At 39.9% G+C, this 20,097-nt stretch overlaps 1 protein-coding gene across 13 annotated transcripts in view; it reads left to right on the top strand.

The window, feature by feature from the left end:
• Positions 1-19,514, top strand: part of TENM3 (teneurin transmembrane protein 3) — a 432,264-nt gene extending 412,750 nt beyond the window's left edge. For all 13 annotated transcript variants that reach the window (XM_076336476.1, XM_076336477.1, XM_076336471.1 and 10 more), the window contains 5 exons: positions 167-402; positions 6,493-6,789; positions 7,998-9,609; positions 12,375-12,505; positions 15,905-19,514. In XM_076336476.1, the coding sequence (XP_076192591.1) occupies positions 167-402; positions 6,493-6,789; positions 7,998-9,609; positions 12,375-12,505; positions 15,905-16,660 (3,032 nt within the window). In that variant the 3' untranslated portion in view covers positions 16,661-19,514. The remainder of the gene's footprint in view (positions 1-166; positions 403-6,492; positions 6,790-7,997; positions 9,610-12,374; positions 12,506-15,904) is intronic.
• Positions 19,515-20,097: the final 583 nt, after the last annotated feature.

Genomic DNA, 20,097 nt, shown 5'->3' with positions numbered 1-20,097 from the left:
CTCATGTGATACAGATATTGTTACCAATCACCCTGGGTGTTTATTACCATTGGGTCAGTTATGTGAAGTCAGGATGTTACATGCATATATTGCATGAAGCGTGCAGAACAAAGGCAGACTCTTAACCCATGTAGATAACCTGTGCTTCTCTTTTTTGCCTTTTCAGATCAGTTAAGAAATAGCTACCAGATTGGTTATGATGGCTCACTGAGAATCCTGTACGCCAGCGGCCTGGACTCACACTATCAGACAGAGCCGCACGTGTTGGCTGGCACTGCCAACCCAACAGTGGCAAAGAGAAACATGACCCTCCCGGGAGAGAATGGGCAGAACCTGGTGGAGTGGCGATTCCGGAAGGAGCAAGCCCAGGGAAAAGTCAACGTGTTTGGCCGAAAGCTTCGGGTAAGCACGCCAGCATGCATGGTATCTACTGCATTCTCATTAAGTGAGAGGAAACGTAAATACATTACTGTAGGTATTGCCATCCAACAACCACAGAATATTTACCACAGACAAGCTTACTGTAGAGCTGGAAGTACTTCCTTTTATTACTTCATTTATTGGCTGTTTTTCCTTATTAATTGCTCTTTTCTGTGGACTTTAAACTGTTGTTTTTAGCCTGGAATGCATTGGAGTGAATTGGGATGAAAGAATAATTTTCTGCTTTCCTTCACTGTTTTTGTTTCTGGTATTGAATTCACACACCTGATTTTGAATCTTGTTTTAAATTATTCTACCATAAGTTAGCACAGTCCTAGGATTTTCTTTCTTTTTTATTTTAAGTAAAAATTGTACTAATACTTATTTCTGGTAGAAAGGGTTTAACTGTGTACAGCATATTGCTCTAACATATGTCTTTACCATTTTGTTGGCATTTCTTCTTCCTAGATAGTGAGTGAAATATAAGTAGGAAGCAAACTATGATTTATGACAGCCGTTTGGTAAAGACAACATAGATTAAGCATTTAAAATGGGGTTGCCAGGAGACCATTTCAAGACCACATCAGGGGTCTGACTTACTACTAGAACTGAACTCAGTTCTTTAAAATAAGGCCTAGGCAGTATATCAAATGAAGGTAAGTAATTTCAGACCACTCGACTTCTAAGAGGTAACATGCCATTTTAAATCTTAAAATATTTTATATCTTCCTTCGGGATGAGAAAGGAGGGAGTGCTGTCATGCACCTTATATTCCTCTCTACCGCTTGCTCTGCAAGAAGAATGGATTTTTTCCAAGAAGGAAGAATGATTATGCCCAGTAGCTGCTGCTTAAGAACAATATACTTGTACCTAGCTATGGCAGCTGTCTTACATGGATAAGGAAGAGGAAAAGGAAGTCATGCTTCTGGAGCTCATCCTTGTAGTTCTGGTTCATAGGCATGTCATTACATAGCACAGTGGGATAATACAGCTGCCAATTCATTTGTGAAGGAAGCCCAAGAGAAAATAAAATAACCATATCGATGGCATTTGGTTTTGGCAGTGAAACAAATCGCCACGAGTCCGGTTCTCAAAAGTGAAGCAAAATTTTGGCATTCAAGTGCAGAAGAGGTAAAAGAAATGTTATGGGCACCTTTAACTTGGAAGACTTAACAGGAAAAAATGAACAGCAGAGAAGAGGGAAAGATTTAACAAGGTGGAGGGGAAAGTGAGAGATTATAGATAAGGATAAAATAGGAGTAATTAAAAGTGTATATACAAATGGGAGAAGTAGGGCTGGTGGAGAATATGGGCTAATAAGAGAAAAATGCCTCAAAAAAAAAGTAAATAAACTTGTCAGCAAAGAAAAAAAAAAGGAAGGTTTTTTGAAATTGATTTACATGGGAAGATATTACAGAAATGTCGCTCGGGGGTGGGGGGAGGATGTAGGAAAGTAGGGAAAGAAAACAACAGAAAGAAGAACAGGAGTAACTTAGGGAGCTCATCATTTCCATCTACAGATATGTCAGTAACATTTTGCTGCAAAGAAGACAAAATGCAGACAAAAAACAGTGACAAAATGTATTGCCAGTAAATGTACTCATATATATGACACTTTTACTTCATTATATATATGCAGTATCTAACATTACAAAGTACACTCTCAGGTACTCTCTTGGTTTTCTGTCTTTTATTAGTTCTACCCACTACTAGTAGTCTTTATAAAGAAATTAATTAGGAATTATGTCACCATCCCTTAACTAAACGATCCTCTGTCAATCTTAACTTTTGTTCAGACTTGTTTCGTATTTGTTCAATAAGCTAGCTTTGTCCCCGGACCTGTACGTTTGGTCTGTAGGGTTACCTTTGGCAGCGGTCCTGACAGTCCTCTACATGAAAGAGCCTTTTTAGGGCATTCGTATTGAGGCCAGACAGACCCTCACTCACAAGAGTCTCAAATAAAGGAACTGGCGTGAGCGCTGTCTCAAGGGGTGCACCCAGAGTAGACAGGGACATAGACGAGGGATCTCACAGGAAGAGTTTGCTCTGCCTCCTCCTGAGACCTGACATGCTCCAAGCTCTGCAGAGGTCCCCAGTTTTCACATTACCTCTTGAATCTCTCTGTAAGGCACAGCAATATACTCCTACTCCTAATGGGGGAATCACAGTCAGATTTCATGCTTCTCGTTTTAAAGAAAAACAGGAGTTAAAGCAGAGCCGGATAGATGGATACCTAAATTACTGAAACATAGCAGGACAGTAGGTAAGGACTGTCAAGAGACTCAGTTTTGTGTTGTTAAGTGTTTCTTCATTGAAAATTTCCTGAATTACTATTTTATATTGGATTTGCATGGCAAGGTTTTGGTAGTGGGGGGGCTACAGGGGTGGCTTCTGTGAGAAGCTGCTAGAAGCTTCCCCTATGTCCGATGGAGCCAATGCCAGCCGGCTCCAAGACGGACCCGCCGCTGGCCAAGGCCGAGCCCATCAGCAACGGTGGTAGCGCCTCTGTGATGACATATTTAAGAAGGGGGAAAAAGTTGCTGTGCAACAGCAATTGCAGCCGAAGAGAGGGGTGAGAACACGAGAGAGAAACAACTCTGCAGACACCAAGGTCAGTGAAGAAGGAGGGGGAGGAGGTGCTCCGGGCACCGGAGCAGATTCCCCTGCAGCCCGTGGTGAAGACCATGGTGAGGCAGGCTGTCCCCCTGCAGCCCATGGAGGTTAACAGTGGAGCAGATATCCACCTGCAGCCTGTGGAGGATCCCACGCCGGAGCAGGTGGATGCCTGAAGGAAGCTGTGACCCTGTGCGAAGCCCACAGTGGAGCAGGCTCCTGGCAGGACCTGTGGACCCATGGAGAGAGGAGCCCACGCTGGAGCAGGTTTGCTGGCAGGACTTGTGACCCCGTGGGGGACCCACACTGGAGCAGTCTGTTCCTGAAGGACTGCACCCCGTGGAAGGGACCCACGCTGGAGCAGTTAGTGAAGAACTGCAGCCAATGGGAAGGACTCACGTTGGAGAAGTTTGTGGAGACCTGTCTCCCGTGGGAGGGACCCCACGCTGGAGCAGGGGAAGAGTGAGGAGTCCTCCCCCTGCGGAGGAAGGAGCGGCAGAGACGACATGTGATGAACTGACCGCAACCCCCATTCCCCGTCCTCCTGTGCTGCTGGGGGGATGGAGGTAGAGAATATCAGGAGTGAAGTTGAGCCTGGGAAGAAGGGAGGGGTGGGGGGAAGGTGTGTTAAGATTTAGTTTTTATTTCTCATTACCCTACTTTGATTTGATTGGTAATAAATTGGTGAGTGATCTCTCCCTGTCTTTATCTCGACCCACGAGCCTTTCATTGTATCTTCTCTCCCCTGTCCAGCTGAGGAGGAGAGTGATAGAGCAGCTTTGGTGGGCACCTGGCACCCAGCCAGGGTCAACCCACCATATATTTTTATCATAATGAAACCCAGAGGTTTCAAATATATTTGGAGTGTGACTGTCTTAGGCACAATAAAAACGTTCAAGTTTTGCTGTAAAAGTATTTTGGTAGCAGAGCTGTTGTTAAGAAATGCTTCAGTTGAAGGCAGTACGTTAGCTGACGTACGTTATTCCAGCCCCATACTGTCCAATGAAAGAAGCTGTATCACCAAAACTTGTTGTTATTATAATTGCCATCTATATTACGAGATTATGCAAGCACAGCCAAAATTTCACCAAAAAGCTCACAGGTCTGAAAGCAAGAGCTCTGTCAGCAGAATCTGGAAGCATGAATCTGGCTGGAGAAAGAGGCATTTCCTTTCTTTCCCCTCGTATCCTGCCCTTACACAGACCAGATGGAAAGTGAGAAGGCAAGGGATGTTATTATCCCATTTAGCAGATAAAGCAGTGAGACAGCCAGATTAAGTACTTTGCTGCAATTTACACCGGAAGGATGTGCTTAGCCAAGAAATTAACCACAATTGCTTGGACATCTGCCTTAACCATAAAACCACCCTTCCCTCTTTGCCAATTCAGAAATCAGAAGTGCCCATTCTCACTTCAGTGTCTAAGCCCAAGAGATAGACAAGAAAATTAATAAAAATCATAATTAAATGTAAAATAAGGAAGGGAAGATGGAAAGAAAGGGAGGGGGGAAAAAATCGGAGAAGGAAAACAGGCAGGGAGATGCAGAGATGAGTGGAGGCATGTGTGGGAGAGGCTGGAAAATAAAAGCCAGAGATAAACAAGATTTAAGAGTGAATTTAGGCAAATAATTGAATATTACATGTTGGAAAATTTAAACAAAAACTACCTGAAAATGAAAAAGTCAAAAAAATGACAAAAAGGAAGTGAATGGGAATGCTTCATAGTTAAAATTTAACCTACTTCTAGAATCAGTCTTGTAGCATTAATTTTTCAAAGTATATTTAAATAACATTTGATGGCTCATTATATAAAGTAGCTATTCTGCATCTGCTAGACTTTGTGTTCCTTTTTTAGAAGATTTACATGAAAACATGATTTTTGTTCTGAAATTGATAGTGCAGATTGTTCTTATGCCAGTGATTTCATATTGAAAAAGAGAAAGGTAATGTAGATAGATGACAGACAGACTGATATAAGCAAAACTGAGCATTTGCAGGATTTTTTTTTCATATTTGCCTATGACCCATCACCAGCACTTTAATGCTTTTTATGCCAATAATAAAGGATCTAATTTATATTGATCTTTTAGAAGCTTATGAGCCTCAGGGTATAAGTACCAATGTCCATGATATATGGATTTTTGAACATGCAGCCCTGAAAAATGCAAAGATCCTCCAGTCATTTCTTTGGTCAGGATATCTATTTTCTCATTCTTTTCTGAATGTTATTTAGCCATCTTTCTTCACCTCTTTGTAATGTATGCATCAAGTACTTGAAAAGGAACTTTAAAAAAAATCTTAATACACATAGCTATGTGTCCATTTGTCCCCTACTTCCCATAGGTTAGCAAAATACAGTGTTGAAAGATCTTAAGTTCTCAGTGTTTCACCCTCACCTGGAATAATTTTAAAAGGACACAGCAGATACAGAAATGGTTTACAGATGAACAAAGAAATCCTAGAGGCCTGTTTGAGAACACTAAAAAACAGTTCAAGGCAGAGGGAGAACGGACAATTGCGAAGATACCAATGTGGGAAAACTGGATCTTTTCCTTTCATAAAGAAAGAAATGAGAGCTGATTCAATGAAACTGAAAGTTAGGATATTTAGAACATTAAAGGGGGGGGACTTCAATGTAAAAGTATTACATAGAAATCACTATCCACCACTATAGTTTACATATATAAATAATACAATTTTCAACATAAATGTATCTAGGCTAATTTCAAATTAAAGCAGTTATAAACTTCAAAGCATTTATAACTGTTTTTCAGTGGTTCAGTAGTCTTCCAGTCATTTATGGCTTTAAGCGGTCAGTTAACTAGGCAAAAGACATAATCCTCTACTAAGGATTTCAGCCTCATAAACATATTGCAGCTGTGGATGGTATACTGACTTAAACTTCCATTTGATCCAGAAGGGGAAAGCCTATGTTCTAAAAATTGTTTAATCTTAATTTGAAGATTTAATGTGCTTTTGAAGATCTTAATTTTGTATTTACCATTTTGAAAAATACTTGCTGTGGAGGATTAGGATTCAGTTCTTTCTTTAGCATGATTGTTATGAATTGGACAAGCGGTCGCTGGGAATATGTTTTGACAAAAATTTGCAGATATACTTTGGACTGCCTACAAAAGAAGTAGTTTGTTCACTGAAATGGCCCCATTTATTGCAGAAGTTTTCAGTGCACATCTTTCAGTATTTTCTTCACAGTTGACTAAGCATCGAGAAAGAACACATTGCAACCAATTCTGGGCCATCTCTTCATATAATGAGACCTTCTAAACTAGATGCTAATGTAGTGCCTTACATTTATATCAAGAAGTTGCTAAAATAATTTACGCGCACAGCAAATCAATCACTGTAAATGGTATTTAAAGAATAGCTAGCTTTGTGGAAATAATAAGTGGCTAGGGTTTGAACAGCATGATTTATTGTGTCATTTTGTTTGCTTTAAAAAGGTTAATGGCAGAAACCTCCTTTCAGTTGACTTTGATCGAACCACAAAGACAGAAAAGATCTACGATGACCACCGTAAATTTCTGCTGAGGATTGCCTACGACACGTCAGGGCACCCCACCCTGTGGCTACCGAGCAGCAAGCTGATGGCTGTCAATGTTACCTATTCATCCACTGGTCAAATAGGCAGCATACAGCGAGGGACGACTAGTGAAAAAATAGAGTATGATGGACAGGGAAGGATAGTGTCTAGAGTGTTTGCTGATGGGAAAACTTGGAGTTACACATATTTGGAAAAGGTAAAGAACACTCGGGTTTTAAAAAATGCTTTGAATGTGCTGAAATTCTGCAGCATCTGACTGCTGCATACAAAGCAAAAACAGGTAGTCGAAGCACATTTCAATTATTCTAGTAGCAACATGTGATTCCTAGGGGAATGTTTTATACAATAGATATGTAATCACACTGTAGCTAATTGCTAGGAATTGATGTCTTTTTAAATTATTTAGGCCACTGACTAACAAGAAGCATCTGTATTTACCTTTTATCTTAACACTTAAAATAAGGTACAGGGACTAGATCTCTGCAGTGTAATTCAGTTGAAAATAATTTGTTTGTAAATTCTTCACTGTTGGTTTTTTTCACTACCAAGAAAAGCTCTTGTTTCTAAATAGTTACAGCTGTCAATTTGTTCTTGCTATATGTTGTGGCATCAAAATAAATGATAGGCAAAAGATCAGGAATCTTCATTATATACAACAATTGCTGAACGATAGCTCTCCCTCTAGAAATATCTGTGCAAATCCCGCTTGTGAGATCTCACGCCTGCTATGCAAAAAGAGAATCCATTTCTTTCTGGGATTTAAATATATTTCTATTGAAGCTGTTGCTCAGCAAATACTGTTCACTAGTCATTGCAGGCATAATTTAATCAAGACCTATGATACATAATAGCCATGCATCAGAAAAATGTCAGAATAATTCCGAGTAGCTCCTTTTGATATAAATAATCAAACAATTGTCTTGCCTATGTCTTAAAAGCTTACTGAACAAGAACTCAGTATTCAGGGATCTCAGGCTATTCAAATTCTTCAAAATCATCTCTAATTGTAGGGAAGAAATTGTATCTCCCATATGTTGTTCTCCTCGTGAGTTAATGGCTCTAAGACAGTTTTACTTCTTCCCATATTAAACATGACTTATCTGAATCCATTGACAATCTGCTGTTTAGCTGTGAGTGCTTGATAAAAGAGTGATACAGTCATAACAAGCAGCAAATTATGAATGTGGAACTACTAATTACAGAACCCCTTACAATTAAGCATCCAAGTAAATTAGGCAGGGAGATGTTAACAACTTGTAAGGTCAAGGATAACTCAATTAAAGAGGAGATAATTTTCTCAAGTGGGAATGTCACATTTTTGTGAAGAAATAGTATCAGTATATGTGTATGTGAGGGGGTACTCCACCATTTGTCGCATGGTAAAAATCTGTTCTTAATTTTCAGTCAATGGTTCTTCTGCTTCATAGCCAACGGCAGTATATCTTCGAATATGATTTGTTGGATCGGCTTTCTGCTGTCACCATGCCCAGTGTTGCTCGTCATACCATGCAGACTATCCGCTCCATTGGCTATTACCGGAATATATACAACCCCCCGGAAAGTAATGCTTCTGTTATAATGGACTACAATGAAGAAGGGCAGCTCCTTCAAACTGCTTTCCTGGGGACAAGCCGAAGAGTATTATTCAAGTACAGACGGCAGACCAAGCTCTCAGAAATTTTATATGATAGTACAAGAGTTAGTTTTACTTATGATGAGACAGCAGGAGTCCTGAAAACAGTAAACCTCCAAAGCGATGGTTTTATCTGCACCATTAGATACAGGCAAATTGGCCCACTGATTGACAGACAGATTTTCCGCTTTAGCGAAGACGGAATGGTAAATGCCCGATTTGACTACAGCTATGACAATAGCTTCAGAGTGACTAGCATGCAAGGTGTCATCAATGAAACCCCATTGCCTATTGATCTCTACCAGTTCGATGATATCTCTGGCAAAGTTGAACAATTTGGAAAATTTGGAGTTATATATTACGATATTAACCAGATCATTTCGACAGCTGTAATGACCTACACAAAACATTTCGATGCACACGGCCGCATCAAGGAAATTCAATATGAAATATTTCGGTCATTAATGTATTGGATTACAATTCAGTATGATAACATGGGACGAGTGACAAAAAGAGAAATTAAGATTGGGCCATTTGCCAACACCACAAAATATGCTTACGAATATGATGTAGATGGTCAGCTCCAGACAGTTTATTTGAATGAAAAAATAATGTGGCGATACAACTATGACCTGAATGGTAACCTCCACTTGCTCAACCCCAGTAGCAGCGCCCGTTTGACGCCACTTCGCTATGACCTGAGAGACAGAATAACTCGACTAGGTGATGTTCAGTACCGATTAGATGAAGATGGATTTCTGCGTCAGAGGGGTACTGAAATCTTTGAATACAGTTCCAAGGGCCTTCTTACTCGAGTTTATAGCAAAGGCAGTGGGTGGACGGTGATTTACCGTTACGATGGACTTGGACGACGAGTTTCCAGTAAAACCAGCCTTGGACAGCATCTCCAGTTTTTTTACGCAGACCTTACTTACCCAACCAGGATAACTCACGTATATAACCACTCAAGTTCTGAAATCACATCTCTTTACTATGATCTGCAAGGACACCTTTTTGCCATGGAAATTAGCAGTGGAGACGAGTTTTACATTGCATCAGACAATACGGGGACACCATTGGCTGTTTTCAGTAGCAATGGTCTCATGCTTAAACAAATTCAATATACGGCTTATGGAGAGATCTATTTCGACTCTAACCTTGACTTCCAGCTGGTAATAGGATTCCACGGAGGCTTATACGACCCACTGACCAAGCTAGTCCACTTTGGAGAAAGAGATTATGACATACTGGCAGGCCGGTGGACAACACCTGATATTGAAATCTGGAAGAGAATTGGGAAGGATCCAGCTCCTTTTAATTTGTACATGTTTAGAAATAACAACCCAGCCAGTAAAATACACGATGTGAAGGATTATATCACAGGTAAAAGAAGGTTACTTAATTGCAAGACTGTCTCCCACTTCCTCAAAATTTACCTTTTTGTGTTCTCATAATCTGGAATCTGATTACCTGGGTTATAGGCTGAGGATATTGTCTGGGGAAGGTTAGTAAAGAAACTCAGAGAAGCTAATTGTTCAGAAAAGTACTTGGCGTTTAGAACCAGATCAACAAAGTGATTTTAGCTTGGGGGTGCTGGACCTATAGACATCCAATTTAGACTGGAATTCACAATATTGGTGAAGTACCTAAATATGTCCTACTTGGAAAAGTTCTTTATGAGGAAGCATTAAGCACTTAACAATGAGAATATTACAGCAAACACGCTTATCAGGAATAGTGAAATAGCAAATGGGAGATTTTGAAAATACCTGATCTAGCTTTAGACATTGATTTAGGTACCTGCATAAGAGATTAAGATCCACAGACCATTATCAGCTTTCAGGTTTAGGTAACTAAACCTAAACCTTGTGCCCTACACAGTCCTTATGGTGCTTTAATATTGGACTGTTGACCCAAAAAGATAATTCGGAGCATCTCAGTATACAGAGGGGTTGGGTTTTCCAAAGCACATTTTGGAGTCCCAGTGGAATACATCTCTTCCTCTCCCACTGACTGAACTGTAACACAAGGTGCCTCAGCTAGAGATCTCAGTGCATTGGGAGAGGAAAGAGGAGCCCTAGGTTCTCCTTCCAATACTGTTAGGCATTACCCAGTGCTCTTATAATGAAAAAAATAGACTCCTTGAGCAAGTACAAGAGTAAGAACACCTCAAGACCGTTCATGAGAATCTCCTTACATGTGTATTAGAGTCAGGCTTCTTCATGACTCTGGGCTATTGAGCAGTAAAAAGTGCATATTCATGGACCAAAAAGACCAAAGACAAGAGGGAGGGAGACTGTAAGGTAGCAGCAAGGGCAGGAGGGGTCTTTCTGTGACCAATTTAACTCATTAACATGGCAGCAAATATTCACTGGAAGTTGGTTGATATTTTCCAGGGTAGGTTTTTGCAAGGCTACTAATGTAATTGGCTAAGAAAGAGAAATCCAATAAGCTCCAGGGCCAGCACAAAGTAATGAGTACACAGCCAGGAGCAGGGAGGGAGTAGGATATAGAAAAAGAAGTGTGAATTTCTCTTTTGGCAACAAAAAGCTGCTAACGTTCCACTTCTTGTATAACTAAGTTCTTAGGGAACCTATATGCTTTTTGTGGGTCTAGAGTTAGTGATGTGTAATGTTTTCCATTATTCTACATATAAAAAAATCTGATTGCACGTCACCAGCAGTTTCTGAAAAATGCATTGCTCAGATACATTTGAATTTTCATATTTGAATAGATGTAAATAATCCGAAATATTTTACACAGACGGTGCCAGACTACAGGTGGGGCTCAGCCCCACTTACGAGTTGTGAGACTACCACTCAGAAAAGCATCCTGGGAATCAAGTGGGTTTGCATTAATTTAACAAACAGCAGCTATTAACAGGGTTGCTAATGGGCTGTCTGGGAACAAGAATAACAACAGACCTTTGAATCTGTCCTCTTTTAGCAGCATGTGCTGTAGGGGATGCAGTTGTCATCAGATTCTTTGTGGCATTGAAAATGATGCACTTAGTTCACGAATTGCCCTCAAAATACAGTTTTAGTTCTTTTCTTAACATCTTTGATGTATGGAATACATAGACACACGCTGCTCATATAAGGTTATCGTTACAATGAGTAATTTGGCTGACTGGCAGTTCTAGATGTAGAGCCTCATGAGGTGTATCATTTATCTGGAACGGTTAGAAATTATTTTAAGGTAAATATTTTTCATTCTTTTAACATTTGGAAAAATTCGGTTCCTTATTCCACTTATTTGGGGGTTTCATAAATGAAAACTACTAGACCTGGTAAAGGAGCACTCTGCCAACTTCTGCTAAGCTTAGCATTTGTGAAAGATAGGGTAGAAAGACAGAAAAAAGGCAGAGCACCCATTCTTGCCCAACAATTGTTAATTAATTAATTGTTGGCATCCCTAATTTATGTATTTTTAACAGAACATAAAATGTATCATAAATAATGTTATCTAATGCTATTTTAGTATCCTGTCTGCTTACTGATGCAACTGTAATACATTTCATTAGCTTTTAATTTCATCGGTCCAACTTCATCTTGAAGAGGGGGAGATTTCTCTTGAACCAACCTAAAATTTCTGCCAAATCATTTAAAAGGTAATTGACCATACAGGTGTTATTTCAGGGGTAGTTTGAAGACATTACAATAACACATACATAACAAAAGGACAGGATGTGCTCTGCAGTACTTTTTCCTTTTTGCTTTGTTTTAAAGTATTGATGATGAAGGTGCGACATAGAGCATGTTCAGCCTGACCATGAAATCCCAGTTAGTTTAGGCTATATTAGAAGGAAATCTCACTTCAGTTGTGCTCCTGAAGTTGTTCTGGAAGTCACTGAGGCCTGCAGAATTGCTGAAACCTGCAATGCCTTTCAAACGAGCATAGTGCAATTCTTACATAGAACAGAAGTTTTCTTGTAAGTTTAGGACTTCAAGTTTACTGCATAGGCTTGCTATTCTAGCTGTAGTACAAATCTAAATCCATCCATATCAAAAGGAAGACTGTTGAGTAATTTTCATGTTACAGAAGGAAATCAACTATGCCAAAAACTATTCCATGTAACAATGGTATGATTGCAAAATATGGAACAATTCTAATACTTTTCTCTTTTTTTTTTAATAATTCTGTTTCAGATGTTAACAGCTGGCTGGTGACATTCGGCTTTCATCTGCACAATGCCATTCCTGGTTTCCCTGTTCCGAAATTTGATTTAACAGAACCTTCATATGAACTTGTGAAGAGTCAGCAATGGGAGGACATACCAGTAAGAAACAAAACTAAACATACAAATGGAACAAGACAGAACGTTCCCTTCTATTCAGATCTTACTAGGCATGGATAATCCTGACAGGGTTACTTGCTAAGTTAAATCTGAACAGTGCTTTTCAAACCTCTAATTTTTATCTACTTTCAAGAGAATTTAAGAAATTACAGATGCTGTTTTTTCTTACAGATTTGCTAAGTTAGGTACCATTTTAAATAAGCCTTTGTTTGCTTTCAGCAGTAGTAAAAATGCAGAAAGACAATAATCAATGAAAAGAAGTTTAAGACCCTTTAAAGATGTCTAAGTTTTGTAGCAGAAACTACAGAGATTAGATTTGTACTAACACTCTGCCTGAAGGCAGAAACTGAACACTGTAGTAAAAAATAGACTGTGAAATAAACAGAAGAACAGGTGATATAAATTATGCATACCAGGCACCAGTACAATTTTACTTCTCTTTAATATTAACCATGTTTTATATGTAAAGATAAAATATTGAAAATGAAATTACCTGAGGTAAAACCCATTACATTACATAAAACCAAAACTCCAGGTGCTTATGAAGTTCTTTGGGAGGAAAAAAATGAACTTCAGGCCTGAAAACCTGCTACAGAGTTTTAAATGATAGAAGAAATAAATGTGGAAGTTAAAATCTAAATCTGCTATTTAAGAAAATTATATTTACAAATCAAACTTGCTCAAAGATCAAAGACCTATGCCCTTGAAAATCCTACAGTTCTCAGTTAAGAAGGAGGTGTTAAGAGACAGTAAAATGGGTAATCCCATTGTAAGCAGTCAAAACCAGATCTCTTTTTATAAGAATCATGATAGAGAAATTTAAGAGATTAAAAGAGGATATGATCTTGAAGAACCTTGCAACTTAATTTAGACAAAAATCATTAGAAGGGTGGCCCAGCAGAAGGGAGCATATGGAAGCTAATTTTGCATGCATGAAGTGACCCGCTATATATCTATTTTAATAGCCAGGGATTGAGTAACAGGGAAAGACCTTAGAGCACAGCATGAGAATAGTGTCTCCCATGAACAGTAGAAGCAGTGAAGGAGGAGCATTGCAAGTACCCCAGGCAAGGTGGTCGTATCAGAGATAAGAGACCCATCATCAGGCCTGGCTGTGAAGAACTCTCAGAGGTTGTTTATTTAGATCTCAAAGGCTGGAGAATGCAATTATCCACTAACACCAGCAAAGGTGCATCAGGAAAAGAACAAGTCTGGTCAAAAAGATGAGAGCAGACAGCTAGTTGTCAAAAATGTTCACGAAAGACCTCAACAACACGAGGAGTGTCAGGGGCATGTGACATGACAGAGAGAAAGAGAGAAGTGGGAGGAACACAAAGATTCAAAATTCTCAGGTAGGAAGAAACTGTGACTATGATGTTCACTGTTGAACAAGCAAATGCAACCAGGAGCCAGAAGTAAACACACAAACCACTTAGTATTTTGAAACATTCTGGAGTGAGTGAGCTTTACCGAGCTCTGAGGTTTTGCTTCAGAGCTCTGAGGATACATGTTAAAAATAAACAAACTTTGTCGTTATGAAGTTGCTATAGCATCTTGCTGCTCTCACTGATGAGCGTGCTGTCTAGAATATATTTTGTGCTCAATAGCTTTCATGTAGGATTTACAGCAGCTGAAATCCATACTTGTTATCAAGTGCAGAGAGGAATCCGCCACATTCAAGAAGAGCTGAGAGTCCAAGTCAATTCATAATTCCCTCAGGAACTGTCCCCTCCAGAAAGCCGCCCTCATGGCAGAGCAGAGAAGCCTTTGCAGACCTTTTGCCAGGCTTTGATTAGCAGCAAGGCTGAATTAAGGTTGTAGGAGTCTGTTAATGACTCCTGCTTGGTCTCCCACCCAGAAATTTGGGAAAACTAAACAGGCTTTTGCCTCATTTGTCAGCAATTAATCAAGTGAGTTAAACGGTATTTTACTGAAAGGAGTAAGGGTCAATTGGAAGATAAACTGGATCATCCACAGAAACTTAAGTACTCCTTTTCAAAAGTGCAGCCAAAGCTATTTAAATCTTTCTCTCTGTTCCCTGCTGAGACAACTGCTAGGGCAGCTGTCTGCTCCCCACTTCCGTCAATACTAGCTCATTCACAGCTTGTAGCTGTTAAGACCCAGGGTTAGACAGATAATATGTGCCCATTCTGCGCAGTTGTAAGGTCTCACCCCAACCACAGCTGACCCCGTAATGTGAGCTGCCCCACTAGCTAGCTGCGCTGGCTAACCATTCCTGCTAACTGCTCCTGCTCTTCTAGCTCTTCTGGCTAACCACAGCAGTTACGCTGTCAGGTCCCGTTCCCCAGCTATCCTCTCTCTTTACCAAGAGTCCATCTGGCATACTGGGCCACACATAGCTCTTAACAGTCAAGCAAACTTTTTAAACAGATTCTCCTATCCTAGCTTTTCCATCTTGTGCTTTTGCACCTCACAATTGCACCTCTTATTTCCTCCCCTTTATAGCACACCTACCTTTTCAAAAAGAACACCCCAGATACGGTAAAACATGAAATACCAAGCGAGAGTATTTTAGACTTGCCTGTTGGTTCTTTTCATTCATTGCCCCTTCTCTTTGCTAGCTGTCAACAAAGCACTCTGCTGTATTCAGGACTGCACCCCTGTGAAGTTCTGGGGAGAGAAGCTGCTTGTCTCTTTTAGGCAGCATGCTGATACTTGGAGTGAAAAGGAAGCTCGCACAACTGAATTGGCCCCAGCTTTTTCACACATGCCCTTTTATCAGTTTCTGCAATTATTTGCAAGAAAGGGCATCAGCCCCCAATATTCCACCCCTCTGCTATGTACCATTTGCTTCCTTCTCTTTTACAGTTTGATTCCCCCCCCGCCTTCCTTTGGCAGCTTGAGGGGTTATGAGAGCCTCCCTGCAGTTTGGTCTCAGACTGCAGCTACGTGAGAGACTCTATCTCCTAACTCAGCGTAAAGAAGGGCTTGCTCCTGTTCTAAAGCACAGCTTCGTGACCTGCAAAAATCTCAATTTGGATGGACCCATGGTAGACAGGAATCACAGTCAAACAAGCTCAGAGGATAAGATGACACTGTAGTAAGATAGTTCTTACCCATATTAAGTATTAGTATTGCAAAGGTCTGTCCTGTGCAGCCCAGTAAGTAGCCTCTGAAGTTAAATCTTATTTTTGTGCAGGTTCTTGGGGAGACAAAGAGAAAAAGCACTGAACATTACCAAACAAAATAGTCTTCTAACTCAGCAGAACAAGCAGTATGTAGATTTAATTAACTCCTTGGCACTGTCAGTTGTGGCATATCCTGTTGTCGTCCACGGGCAGCACACCAAGAAAGCCTGGCTGTTTGGCATCTAGAGGGCTACAGATGGCTGGTAAAACTTCTGTCTGTTCTTGTTTACAGCCAATTTCTGGAGTGCAACAACAAGTGGCGAGACAAGCAAAGGCTTTCCTTTCCCTGGGAAAGATGGCAGAAGTGCAGGTCAGCAGACGGAAATCCAGTGGAGAGAAGTCATGGCTGTGGTTTGCTACAGTGAAGTCTCTGATTGGGAAAGGGGTGATGCTCGCTGTCAATCAAGGCAAAGTGCAAACAAACGTGCTCAACATTGCAAATGAGGACTGCATAAAAGTGGCAGCTGTTCTGAACAATGCCTACTACCTAGAAAACTTGCATTTCACCGTTGAGGGAAAGGACACACACTATTTTATCAAGACCACCTCCCCCGAGAGTGACCTTGGGACACTGAGGCTGACAAGTGGGCGGAAGGCCCTGGAGAACGGCATCAACGTCACCGTTTCCCAGTCCACCACTGTGGTAAACGGCAGGACTCGTAGGTTTGCCGATGTTGAAATGCAATACGGTGCTTTAGCGCTTCACGTCCGCTATGGCATGACACTTGATGAGGAAAAGGCCCGAATACTGGAGCAAGCCAGGCAAAGAGCTCTTTCCAGTGCCTGGGCCAGAGAACAACAGAGAGTAAGAGATGGAGAGGAAGGCGCCAGGTTGTGGACAGAAGGAGAAAAGAGGCAGTTGCTAAGTGCTGGAAAGGTACAAGGATACGATGGGTACTATGTACTCTCTGTGGAGCAATATCCAGAATTGGCAGACAGCGCTAACAATATACAGTTCCTCAGACAAAGTGAGATAGGAAAGAGGTAACACACTGGCTTAGCTCAGGCTGCCAAAGAGACTGTGTACCAGTGTCTTCTAAAAAGGAGACCAAACTGTTTTGCTGCATTACTACTTGAGCCTAAGCTTACATCTTTGCTCAGATTTTTCTGTAGCACAATCCGAACAGACTCTGTAACGAAAAGAGCGCCTTCCAGAAGAATGATACTGCTAATGACAAAACTTTTTTTTTTTTCTCAATGACCTTAAAGGTGATCTGCTTTAAAGAATATGTTTACATATGCATATCGCTGCACTCAAGTTGGACTGAAAAGTATTAAAAAAAAAGAAGAAAAAGAAAAGAAAAAGGCCTACAGATTTTGCAACAGGCTGTCTGTTCCTTTGAGGCACTGTATTTAATTAAGATACAGACCCATACAGTGTTTCCAAATATTACTGAATTGTTGACCTTTGCTTACGAGAAGTAGTCTCTCTCTCTCTCTCTCTCTCTCTCTTTTTTCTCTCTCTCTCACTGCATAGGATGTGGTATATATCTGTTAATTTTAAAATGTGGGGCAAAAATTACTGTTTATAGACAACCCAACTGCTTTAAACTGTGCTGCTTTCTAAAAGGACATTGGCACAAGTGATTTATGCTACCATGGGAATTTAATAATGGATTTTACAGTGCTAACATGGTTTGCCTTGGGGGGAAAATGGCAAGTAGAATCCTTGTTGCAGATAAGCAAAGGAAACCCTGATTTTTTTGTAAATTATGTGAGACAAGTTGTTTATGGATTTTTATATGAATTACAATTTACTGTACATCAAATATTAGTCTCAGAGGAGTTAATTTATGTAAAGTGTTTAAAAAAGTTTATACTTAAAAATAAAATGATAAAAACATGTGCTGTGTGTGATTTTTTTAAAGAAAAAGGAATTGCACCTTTTATGTTATAGCTGTACAGTATAAAGGATTATATTGTAGAGATATAACAGTGATGACTAATGTCCAAAAGTGTTAATATTTTTGTATTAGGTTTAAAGCTGTGCATCTATCACTCTGCTGATAGGATGGGACACTCCAAAGTGGCTGGCTGAATCAGACCGCAGCTCCCTCCCCTCCCGTGCCACTCCTGTCACCCAGGCCAGTGCCACTTCATCATTGTTAGAAGGCACAGTAACCAAATAAGTCTCGTTTATTATGATGGAAGACTTTAATAGGTTGGGTTTTCCTTGTCTTTTTCCAGCCCTAATGTAATAAATGGACATTTATTCATACCAGGTGGGGTTTCTGTTGTTTTTTTAGAAGCTTTGTTTCACAATGGAGAGAATAGTGTCTCAGGTGCTTGGCAAATTGTATTTAGAAGAAGAAGAAGAAATGATGTAGTTTCATCCAGTTATGTCAGCTTTGTCTTCTGTATAATACAGCTCTTTTAGATGTTGTAACTCCAGATAGAAGAAGCGTACCTCTGACCTGATGCTACAGAATTGCTCTTTAGGCAGGCAGGCTCTTCAGTAGGTTCATCTCCTGGCCTTCAGTTGGCAGATCAAATCCCATTACTGTGAACGCTGAACCTGGGGATGGAGATGAAGGTCCAATTCTAGTGCCCAGTCTGCATCTCCACACCACTGCATAGATCTGGCATGCTCTGCTCCAAGGCCCAGTATATTTGCTGCAGGACAGAACTGAAGTGTGCAGCTGGTTCCTTATAGGAAGCCTGCGGTGGCATCTATGGCATCTGTTGTACATCTTGGCTGAAACCATTCTTAGAGCTTTACTCTCATGAGCACTAAATTCAGCCACAAAAATAAATATTTTTAAGATGAGACAAAATTGGGGTTTTTTGATGTTCATTGAAATATACACAGTATTTCTATCCATGTATTATAATGACGAAACATAGTAAGTGAACGTGTCTTAACTATGAATGGTTCAAGTGGATGTAATAAAAATAGTTTTCTAACTGCTTTGTATTCTGAGAGTCTATGGTATTACATACTCTAAATTGCACATTAGGATTGTTTGATAAACAGATTTGAATTTCTCCCAGCCAAGTCGCTACCGAATCTACAGTATCAGTGCTACTACTGTATGTGTGTATTTCGTAGAGCATACAGAACTAATTACACATATAATGAATGCTAATCATCTATTAGAATGAAAGCACAGATTAGTTGTTAGTATTTTTACCCTTGAAGTCTTGAGGGCCCTAAATTTAGAGAGGATATGTCAGACCCCAGAGGCGTGTCATTGATCTACATACTCTTTTTAAAGATGTAAAATGCTAGGTGTTTGCAGTTCTGTTGGGTGGCTCTTCCACAGCACTGTATTTAGCATGCTGTAAGTGCTCTCTGTTGAAATAGGCTCATATTCTAAATTATGTCAAATGTTTCTGTTCTGTTTGAATATGAAAAGCTTGTATAACATGTCAACAATGAAATATATCTCCTACTTGACGCATACCAGTTCCTTCTCCTTTGTTCTGGCACCAATAAACAACAAATTATAGTATCTGTTGGTGATCATTTTAGATAAAGTCAAATCAAGCCAATTAGTGGCCTTGTTAGTAGGTATAATGAGCCTATTTCTTGCTAAGACAGACTTGTGATCTGGACATGCTCCTGCAGGAAATAGTGACCTTGGGGAATACATAAACAAAAGATCTTTTTAAAGAAAAAATATGTATAATTAAAAGAAGCATATTACAAAAAAAAAAGGAGATTCTAAGTATTTTAGACAATGCCAGTCAAAATGCTATCCTGATATTTTGAGATGTATATTTCGTCTGATTTGTATTGTTCTTTTAATTTGCCTTCTTAACTTTATATGTGTCCTGAATTTTCCACAAATTGATAACTATAGATTGCATCTAGGCTTTCCAATAAAAGCCAACCCAATGTGTGTGTGCGTGTTTATATTTGTTTTTTAAATCTGTATGTCAGATACTGCATCTGTGCTATTGCTTTTCTCGTTGTATCGGAAGAAGCAAACTGATCCAGTTGCACTGGTGCTGATTCATTTGCTTCGCAGTTGGCAGTATCTTTTTTGACTCTGTCCAATGGCCTCGTCCGCTAACTCAGCAAAGTCAATTACTCCATGGGATCTCTCAGGTGGCCTACTTTAGAGAAAACATTAAATATACCTCACAAAGCCAAATCTTTTATAGATAAGGAAAAGCCAAAGAACAAAAAAATCAGAACTGTTCTCTCTCATGTCCTCCTGAGTAAAAATATGACAAAAAGTATTTGATTATAAATAATTAGGTTAGCACTGGTAGTTACATATATACACAGAAGAGATCTTTCAATCTGCATTTAGACCCACTTTGCAGAAACTGCTGACTTCAGCACTGCTGTATGTCAAGAGACGGCTTTGATTTTAGTTGGAACAGGCAGACTTCACCACACTTACTTTGTAGTGACAACCTCGAGTTGATAACATGTTGCTCCAGCACGAATCAGGTCACTCTGCTTAGCTAACTGTG

This window comes from Aptenodytes patagonicus, chromosome 4, assembly GCF_965638725.1.
Source record: "Aptenodytes patagonicus chromosome 4, bAptPat1.pri.cur, whole genome shotgun sequence".
Lineage (NCBI taxonomy): Eukaryota > Metazoa > Chordata > Aves > Sphenisciformes > Spheniscidae > Aptenodytes > Aptenodytes patagonicus.
Note: the sequence above shows the minus strand (reverse complement) of the source record. Positions and strands in the feature narration are given on the sequence as shown.